We start from the raw sequence: 10702 nt of genomic DNA on the forward strand, positions 1-10702 counted from the left end.
TTCAACTACGAACTGGAGATTGGGATCGGGCTGCACCAGAACCGGTGCAGTCGAGAACCGGCGTTTCAACTCCCTAAACGCGGCTTTGCACCGATCCAACCAGGTGAAGGGGACTTTTGTGGAGGTCAGGGCTGTCAGGGGGCTAACTACCTGACTGTAGCCCTTGATGAACCTCCGGTAGAAATTTGCAAAACCGAGGAACTGTTGTAGTTTCCTACGGTTTGTTGGTTGGGGCCAATCTCTCACCGCCGCAACCTTGGCCGGATCAGGGGCGACGGAGTTGGAGATTATGAACCCCAGGAAGGACAAAGAAGTGCGGTGGAACTCGCACTTCTCGCCCTTCACAAACAGCTGGTTCTCCAACAACCGCTGTTGGACCTGACGTACATGCTTGACATGGGTCTCAGGATCCGGAGAAAAGATGAGTATATCGTCTAGATATACGAAGACAAACCGATGCAGGAAGTCCCGCAAGACTTCATTAACCAACGCTTGGAACGTCGCAGGTGCATTGGTGAGGCCGAACGGCATGACCAGGTACTCAAAGTGACCTAACGGGGTGTTAAATGCCGTCTTCCACTCGTCTCCCTCCCGGATCCGAACCAGGTGATAAGCATTCCTAAGATCCAATTTCGTGAAAATTTGGGCTCCATGCAGGGGCGTGAACCCTGAATCCAACAGAGGTAACGGGTATCGGTTGCGAACCGTGATCTCGTTCAGCCCTCTGTAATCAATGCATGGACGGAGTCCGCCGTCCTTCTTGCCCACAAAAAAGAAACCAGCACCCATCGGGGAGGTGGAGTTCCGGATCAACCCGGCAGCTAACGAGTCCCGGATGTAGGTCTCCATTGATTCGCGTTCCGGACGTGAGAGGTTGTACAGCCTGCTGGACGGGTACTCAGCGCCCGGTATCAAATGAATGGCACAATCGTACGGACGGTGTGGTGGCAGCGTGAGTGCCAGATCCTTGCTGAAGACGTCAGCAAGGTCATGGTACTCGGCTGGCACCGCCGCCAGATTGGGGGGGGACTAAAACCTCCTCCTTAGCTGTCACACCGGGTGGAACCGAGGATCCTAAACACTCCCGGTGGCAGGTTTCGCTCCACTGCACCACAACCCCAGACGGCCAATCAATCCGGGGATTGTGTTTTAACACCCATGGAAAACCCAAAATCACTTGGGAGGTAGAAGGTGTTACATAAAACACAATCTCCTCCCTGTGATTCCCAGACACCACCAATGTCACTGGCTGTGTCTGGTGTGTGATTAGTGGAAGAAGGGTGCCATCTAGTGCCCACACCGACAATGATGACGGTAAGGCCACTAGAGGGAGCCCAACCTCCTTTGCCCATCTGCTATCCAGCAGATTCCCCTCTGACCCCGTGTCCACCAGTGCTGGAGCGTGAAGGGTTAGATCCCCACTCAGGATCGTGACTGGGATACGTGCAGATTGTCGGGGTCTCCCCGCGTGGGTGTTGTGACCCACCCTTAGCCCAGTCTCTAAGGACGAGTGCTGCTGTTTTGACCGTTTGGGGCATTCTCTCTGTGTGTGCTCGGTTGAGCTGCAGAGAAAACACTCTCCACGGATCAGCCTCCTTTGTCTCTGATCTGATCGCTCTTTGGCCCTGCTCGTTTCCATAGCAACGTCAGCAGGGGGAGCTGTCATCACGTGGAGAGCCCTGGCTGTGGAGCGTGGGGAAGACGGCTTCCTTTCGGACCCGTGAGGAAGAGGGACAGCTTGTGCTTGACCACGCCCTTCGTCTCGCTCCCGTCGGTGTTCTGTTAATCGGTTGTCTAACTGTATAACCAGGTCGATAAGCCCATCTAAATCTCGCGGCTCGTCCTTCGTCACCAGGTGCTCCTTAAGGACCAGAGACAGTCCGTTTACAAAGGCGGCGCGGAGCACAACAGCATTCCAGCCGGCTCGTGCTGCCGCGATGTGGAAGTCGACTGCATACTTCGCTGCGCTCCGACATCCCTGTCGTATCGACAGCAGCACGCTTGAAGCGGTCTCTCCTCTATGAGGGTGGTCGAACACCTGTCGGAACTCCCTCACAAACTCAGTGTAAATTGTTAGGAGCCGTGAATTCTGCTCCCAGAGCGCCGTAGCCCAGGCGCGTGCCTCTCCTGGAAGCAAATTTATAACGTAAGCCACCCGGCTAGCGTCTGACGCGTACATGACGGGACGCTGTGAAAAGACGAGCAAGCACTGCATCAAGAAGTCCGCGCACGTCTCCACACAGCCTCCGTATGGCTCCGGAGGGCTTATGCATGCTTCAGGGGAAGGTGGGGGGGTTCGTTGAATGACCAGCGGAATGTCTGTCTCTGGCATACGGTCAGCAGGAGGAGGTGCTGCAGCAGCGCCCTGAGCATGCGCTTCCACCTGGGCGGTGAGAGCCTCCATCCTACGATTGAGAATAATGCTCTGCTCGGTGACTAAGTCCAACCGAGCAGTAAAAGCGGTTAAGATGTGCTGCAGCTCACCTAACACGCCTCCTGCTGGCGCCTGTGCACCTCGCTCTTCCATTGGCTGTTCAAGCGATGGTTGACGCCCCTCGGGATCCATGACGCTGGCCGAGAAATCCTGTTGTGAAAGTGTCGTGACACGGACCCACAACAGGGGGCGTTAATGAACGGACAATGGATAAGCCAAAAAGTAACAATTTAATGTTGTGAATCGCACAACGAAGTACAGACAATAACAATATGGTGGAATGTCAATTATACACAAGGTGACGTGTGGGCAGGCTCGACGATAGAAGACGTCTGGCGAGAGAAGAGCCGGATCCCACACAGCTTCCACCACCAACGGAGCTGAAGAACACCGGAGCCGCCAAGCCCTGCGCCCCAGGTGGCCACTGTCTTCAGCAGTCAGACCCGGTACTGCTGGCAGAGAACAGAGACAGTACTGATGAGTGTGAGTTTGCACACTCAGTAATCCCACAGTCAGTGTTTAGTTAGGAGGGAGAACCTCCACCTCCGAATCACACACTCGTGCAGCTCCCGAGATAACCACTTATCTGGGTGGGGTGGGAGGCGAAGCCGTCGCAGTCCACACCAAACGCCAACTCAGCAGACAGGGTATCCGTCCCAGGAAAACGGCTGCAAAAGAGATCAGACTAATGCTCGAATTAAGGTTCAGCAGAGAATTACCTGAATGGTAGCTGATTTCTCGGCGGGGAGGTGGAGTTGCAGTCCGGCCTTTATGGTGGTGGTGATGTGTAGTGGATGAGTGACAGCTGGTATGGATGATGAGTGACAGCTGTCACTCCCGGTCGCTCCGACGCCCTCTCGTGCTTGAAGCCCGCACTTCAAGCAGGGCGCCATCTTGTGGTGGTGGGCCAGCAGTACCTCCTCTTCAGCGGCCCACACAACAAATATTGAATGAAAACCTGAATATATTGAATGGAAATCTGAATATATTGAATAAAAACTTGAGAATATTGAATGAAAACTTGAGAATATTGAATGAAAACCTGAATATATTAAATGAAAACTTGAGAATATCGAATGAAAACCTGAATATGGCATAGTGATGGCATAGTGGCATGCCATAAATAGCATTGTGACCACTTGTTGCTGTAAAATACCCAGATTGATTGAAAATGATTAATAGCTGGTCGCTTTTCTTCCAGCTCTTGTAGCTATTGTGACCAAGGAGCTAAAGATAGATTTCACAGTTCTGTCTTGCACTGCATCAGTTGGGCAATGCAGTCTCATTTGAGGGCGGGTGCTAAAGGGTTACAATACGACACAGTAATCTTACATCTGGGGACAGATGTAAGACTGTCTTTCTCTTTGCTGTTATAAGGGTGTCTGTTTTTTTTTTTTTTTGTTGGGGGGTGGGGGTTCTGTAAAAATAACCATTCTGAGTCTTGTAATGTATGATCTGTTCATTAAAATAGAGCTGCAAGCAGCGATTTAGGGTGCCAAGCAGGAGGCCCTTAATGTCAAATGACATCAAATTTGTTGTGGCCCTCACAATGGGGTCCTGTGATCAGGTACAGTTGTGTTGAACGTAATAGCATTGTGTTTCTGAAAAAAACCTAAAGGTCAAAATCCTTATAATTCATTTCTACACACCCAAATGCACTGGGAATGCTGTACATTTTAATTACTTTTCAGAAAGTGGGGGGGAGGATTAGGGTGTTAAAAAAATAGCAGTGTCTGCATTGTACTTGACCATCTCAAACATCCACTGTATAAACTAAAAAATGATTCATTTTTCCCGTGAATAACTGAACTAATATGTAGTTGTATAACCACTGTTTCTGAGAACTGCTTCACATCTGTGTTGCATGGAGTCGACCAACGTCTGGCACCTGTGAGCAGGTATTTCAGGACAATTGGACTACATTCTACAATTTCTCTGCATTTCTTAGGGCCCCTTCACACACAGTGCGAATTTGGTCGACTTGCGTGTAAAGTGCGCATGAAGCAGGAATCGTATGCAAAACGTGTAGAATTGTACCTGCTTCTAAGGCCTCGTACACCTGTTGCTGCAGCTATTTGCGCACACCAGCGGCTATAAGATAGAGTGTACGCTGTGCGAGCCCATCAAACCCTCTCGCGGCAGGTGTTGGCCAAATTCCAGCTGACACACACGAACGTCTAATACCGCTTGCATGGCACTTAGAAAATGTTTGGCCATTCGAACTATTAACACGGCAACAGTCAGCAGACAATCACTGTCGTGCTGGTAGTGAAATTTTTATAAGTGCCCCACGAGTGTGGCTTTGGTGTGTGTGCACGCTAAACTGACAGGTGTGGCTGCAGACAGAACTGGCTGTGGAGGTAGGTGGTTCTGAACAACACGTGCTGTGTTTGGATGGACATGGACTAACAACTGCCCACTATGATGCGCGTGTCTGCTTGCTGTCATCATATGGACATCAATAAAAACATATATCGCTATGGCGACAGGCTGCAGTGAGCAGTTCATTCAATATATTCAAGTTTTCATTCAATATTCTCAAGTTTCATTCAGTATATTCAAGGTTTCATTCAATATACTCAATTTAGGTTTTCATTCAATATTCTCAAGTTCCATTCAATATACACACACCGTATTTTCCGGACTATAAGTTGCACCGGAGTATAAGTCGCACCAGCCACTTTATCCATTATAAAGAAAAATAAACCATAAAAAGTCGCACTGGACTATGAGTCGCATGGACATACAGGTATGTTAACTTAACATGAAAAGTTCAGATGATAATATTGTGACGGCTACCATTTTCGGTTGCATATTTCACCAGTCGCAACTTGTAATCTGCAGAGTATGATTTTCTTTTTGGTGGCATTTTTTCAGGCCTTCTCCGTTGTCTTGTTAAGTTATCAGTAATGTTGAAATTTTTATTTTTCTATGGTAGTCAGAAGTCGCAGGAACAGTCACACAAGCCTTGAGTGCCCTCTCGTGAGCTGCATTTTACCTACGGATATGTTTGTATTTTGCGGACCTCATTGCGAGCCGAACCATAACCCGCACCATTGCTGAACGGTTCTTTTCTAACATATTACCCGCTGTAGACCATAGTACACACCAGGTGTCAGCTGCCGATGTTCGTGCAGCATCGACCTGCGCAGCTCATGACCTCCCCGTGGTGTCGATGCCAGCTCCTTCCAAGTGCAGACGCCATTCCTCTGCCGTCGCTCACCCAGTGCTCCCACGCAGCTGTCAGCATCAACTTAAACACTTTGCTCACACTGATATCCAAGGGTTGAAGCTGTTTTGTTAGCCCTCCCGGAATAACAGCAAGCACCGTGTTCGTCTGCTTCACATGCTGTTTCACAATCATTGTCTGGGTGAGGTGAGGAATACGAGTCCAGTGTTCTGTTCTCTGATTGGTTATCGCGACCAGCGTGACCTATAGGGCGGTCACCATACTACAGTGCCCATGATGCATTGCTTTTCCGTTTTCCGGTGACCATTTTAAAACATAGAGCGACTCTGTCACGTAAAATTGTTTTATTACGGTAAATTAATTGAGAATCTACTGGTATATTTTTCATTTATAAGTCGCTCTGGAGTATAGGTCGCACCCCCGGCCAAAACATGTAAAAAAGTGCGACTTATAGTCTGAAAAATACGGTATATACACACACATATACACTCAACAAAAATATAAACGCAACACTTTTGGTTTTGCTCCCATTTTGTATGAGATGAACTCAAAGATCTAAAACTTTTTCCACATACACAATATCACCATTTCCCTCAAATATTGTTCACAAACCAGTCTAAATCTGTGATAGTGAGCACTTCTCCTTTGCTGAGATAATCCATCCCACCTCACAGGTGTGCCATATCAAGATGCTGATTAGATACCATGATTAGTGCACAGGTGTGCCTTAGACTGCCCACAATAAAAGGCCACTCTGAAAGGTGCACTTTTGTTTTATTGGGGGGGGGATACCAGTCAGTATCTGGTGTGACCACCATTTGCCTCATGCAGTGCAACACATCTCCTTCGCATAGAGTTGATCAGGTTGTCAATTGTGGCCTGTGGAATGTTGGTCCACTCCTCTTCAATGGCTGTGCGAAGTTGCTGGATATTGGCAGGAACTGGTACACGCTGTCGTATACGCCGGTCCAGAGCATCCCAAACATGCTCAATGGGTGACATGTCCGGTGAGTATGCCGGCCATGCAAGAACTGGGACATTTTCAGCTTCCAAGAATTGTGTACAGATCCTTGCAACATGGGGTCGTGCATTATCCTGCTGCAACATGAGGTGATGTTCTTGGATGTATGGCACAACAATGGGCCCCGATGAGGACGACGAGCATGCAGATGAGCTTCCCTGAGACGGTTTCTGACTGTTTGTGCAGAAATTCTTTGGTTATGCAAACCGATTGTTTCAGCAGCTGTCAGAGTGGCTGGCCTCAGACGATCTTGGAGGTGAACATGCTGGATGTGGAGGTCCTGGGCTGGCGTGGTTACACGTGGTCTGCGGTTGTGAGGCTGGTTGGATGTACTGCCAAATTCTCTGAAACACCTTTGGAGACGGCTTATGGTAGAGAAATGAACATTCAATACACGAGCAACAGCTCTGGTTGACATTCCTGCTGTCAGCATGCCAATTGCATGCTCCCTCAAATCTTGCGACATCTGTGACATTGTGCTGTGTGATAAAACTGCACCTTTCAGAGTGGCCTTTTATTGTGGGCAGTCTAAGGCACACCTGTGCACTAATCATGGTGTCTAATCAGCATCTTGATATGGCACACCTGTGAGGTGGGATGGATTATCTCAGCAAAGGAGACGTGCTCACTATCACAGATTTAGACTGGTTTGTGAACAATATTTGAGGGAAATGGTGATATTGTGTATGTGGAAAAAGTTTTAGATCTTTGAGTTCATCTCATACAAAATGGGAGCAAAACCAAAAGTGTTGCGTTTATATTTTTGTTGAATATATATATATATACTCGTTGTGCACTACAGTATGTCTGGAAAGTATTCACAGCATTTCATTTTTTCCACATTTTGTTATGTTACAGCCTTATTCCAAAATGGAGAAAATTAATTTTTTCCCCAAAAATTCTACTCACAACACCCCATAATGACAACATGATTTTTTTTTTATTATTGCAAATTTATTAAAAATAAAAATCTAAAAAAATCACATGTACATAAGTATTCAGACTCTTTTCTCAATACTCTTGAATATGATGCCACAAGCTTGGTGCATCTATCTTTGGGCAGTTTTGCCCATTCCACTTTGCAGCACCTCTCAAGCCCCATCAGGTTGGATGGGGAGCATCATTCACAGCCATGTTCAAATCTATCCAGAGATGTTCAATCTGATTCAGGTCTGGGCTCTGGATGGGCCACTCAAGGACATTCACAGAGTTGTCCTGAAGCCACTCCTTTGATATCTTGGCTGTGTGCTTAGGGTCATTGTCCTGCTGAAAGATGAACCGTCTCCCCAGTCTGAGGTCAAGAGTGCTCTGGAGCAGGTTTTCATCCAGGATGTCTCTGTACATTGCTGCATTCATCTTTCCCTCAATCCTGACTAGTTCACAGTTCCTGCTGCTGAAAAGCATACCCACAGCATGATGCTGCCACCACCATGCTTCACTGTAGGGATGGTGCCTGGTTTCCTCCAAACATGACGCCTGGAATTCACACCAAAGAGTTCAATCTTTGTTTTATCAGACTGCTGAATTTTGTTTCTCATGGTCTGAGAGTCTTTCAGGTACCTTTTGGCAAATTCCAGGCAGGCTGCCATGTGCCTTTTACTAAGGAGTGGCTTCCGTCTGACCACTCTACCATACAGGCCTGATTGGTGGATTGCTGCAGAGATGATTTTCCTTCTGGAAGGTTCTCCTCTCTCCACAGAGGAATGCTGGATCTCTGACAGAGTGACCATCAGGTTCTTGATCACCTCCCTGACTAAGGCCCTTCTCCCCCAGTTGCTCGGTTTAGACTGCAGCCAGCTCTCGGAAGAGTCCTGGTGGATCTGAACTTCTTCCTTTTACAGATGATGGAGGCCACTGTGCTCATTGGGACCTTCAAAGCAGCAGAAATGTTTCTGTACCCTTCCCCACATTTGTGTCTTGAGACACTGCTGTCTCAGAGGTCTACAGACAATTCCTTTGACTTCATGGGGTGTTGTGTGTAGAATTTTGAAGAATAAAATGAATTCACTCTATTTTGGAATAAGGCTGTAACATAAAATGTGGAGAAAGTGAAGCGTTGTGAATACTTTCTGCATGCACCGTATTATTAATTCAGCATGCAGTTCACATTTATGAGTGCAGTGGTGTTTTTGCATGTCTTTTCACATGCAAACCTTTCCTAAATCAGGCCTATGGTGATTCAATTATAAAGGTATAGAGAAGTTTCATTGACAGCCTTGGTGAAGTAACTTATTAAAAACCTTAACAAAAATAAAATCTTGCATTGTGGGGTTCTTTTTTCTTCAATATTTACATGGGAGCATAACAAATGTGCTGCTTTACTTCGTAAGTCTTTCAGTGGAACTCTTTTGCAACCCTCCTCCTCACCAATGAAATTGTGCATTTTCATGCCCCTTCCTTCATGTCCGTGCACACCAATCTGTATCAGCCATTGCGGTTTTTACTTTATAGCATTTGTAATTTTTATCACTTGCTGTTTTATAGTCCCTGTGTCAGATATCAAGTCTGTGGTGACAGGAAAGGACTGCCCTCATATGAAAGAGAAAAGTGCACTGAAACAAAACAAGGTATTTTTTTCTTCTAATTGTAGTCTCTTTTTTTTTTTTTTTTTTTTGGATTGTTTAGGAGATCATAGATTGTTTCTTTAATTCTTTAATGATGTTCTATGTTGTGAGCCATATCTCATGTGATCTGTTTATTTTTGTTAGGAGGTACTGGAGTTGGCATTCTCTGTCCTCTATGACCCAGATGAGACACTCAATTTTGTTGCGCCTAACAAATATGAGGTGAGCTGTTGTGTGACTAATTGACTTTTCTACTGTTACAGTACATATAGTTCCTTTTACTGGTTTCGTATGTATTTCACTGTAAGTGTGCTTTTTTTTGGCCCAGTATTGCATCTGGACTGATGGTCTGTGTGCGCTGCTGGGCAGAGAAATGGGCAGTGACCTGACACGTAGCGACCTAGATACTCTCATCAGCATGGAAATGAAACTCCGCCTACTTGACCTTGAGAACATCACTATACCAGAAGCCCCGCCCCCTGTGCCAAAGGAGCCAAGCTCGTACAACTTCACTTATAACTACAGTTGAGATGCCGAGTGTGTTTGCTGTGCATGTGTGTGTTTATTAGTATTTGATCTTTGAAGGGATTTAACTAAGTTTGTGATTCTGTATGATTTGTCAAAAGGAGAAACGTATTCATAGCTTTACATGGAGGGCCAAGGTTCTGCTACAAAACAGTATCTCTCGAGCTGTTTAGGATTCAGCGTATGAATGTTTAGTAATACAGGGTGATTTGGATTCAGTGACTTGGGCCAAATATGGAAATGAAATTACAAAATTTCAAACTAGTGTCTACTTGAGGAACCATTGCTGAAACCATTAGTCAATTACCAGAAATATAATTGGCAACTTTTAAACCTTTTTTTTGGGGGGGGGGGGTAAAAGATTAATTATTTGTAGAGGTGCAACGATCAGGATTTTTTAGGCCAATCACTGAAATTTTGATCTGCTGATACCGATCAAGGGCGATACTGATCAAGTACATATTTGGATCATACCCAAAATAAGAATATAGGTCTAATGTATAGGACTATTTTTGCATTAAAACTTGATGAAAACAAAAAACATGTATTCAGATAAAGACACTAGAATAAACTGCCAACTTTTGTTTTATTACACTGACTTTGTTCTACCAGCAAGCTTTTTTTTTCCATGTTTCATGTTGCTCAGTTTACAGCCTACAGAGAATACGTTCAGAATGTAAAATACAGCCCTTATTCTGTGGGGTTAAAATTGTCTCATTAATATTTGTAAATGCTCACAGGGTGATCTACAAATAATCATTGATTTGCAAATGTGTTCAGATATCCACAAATGCAAATTTCATATTTGTAACTTGTAAATTGGTTTTTGCAAATAATGTTGTATTTGCAAATATAAAACTTAATTTGTAAAAAAAAAAAAAAATTACATTTGTAAAACTGGAAATTGTAGTTGTGAATTGAGTTTCAGCATTTGTGGATCACCAATTACATACATTCATCGCTTTCCT

At 45.6% G+C, this 10702-nt stretch overlaps 1 protein-coding gene across 2 annotated transcripts in view; it reads left to right on the forward strand.

The window, feature by feature from the left end:
• elmo2 (engulfment and cell motility 2) overlaps positions 1 to 10067 on the forward strand; it is a 132792-nt gene extending 122725 nt beyond the window's left edge. For both annotated transcript variants that reach the window (XM_034166893.1, XM_034166892.1), the window contains 3 exons: positions 9130 to 9212; positions 9354 to 9431; positions 9538 to 10067. In XM_034166893.1, the coding sequence (XP_034022784.1) occupies positions 9130 to 9212; positions 9354 to 9431; positions 9538 to 9738 (362 nt within the window). In that variant the 3' untranslated portion in view covers positions 9739 to 10067. The remainder of the gene's footprint in view (positions 1 to 9129; positions 9213 to 9353; positions 9432 to 9537) is intronic.
• The last annotated feature ends 635 nt before the right edge of the window (positions 10068 to 10702 follow it).

The sequence above is a fragment of the Thalassophryne amazonica genome, chromosome 3 (assembly GCF_902500255.1).
Source record: "Thalassophryne amazonica chromosome 3, fThaAma1.1, whole genome shotgun sequence".
NCBI classification, from domain to species: domain Eukaryota; kingdom Metazoa; phylum Chordata; class Actinopteri; order Batrachoidiformes; family Batrachoididae; genus Thalassophryne; species Thalassophryne amazonica.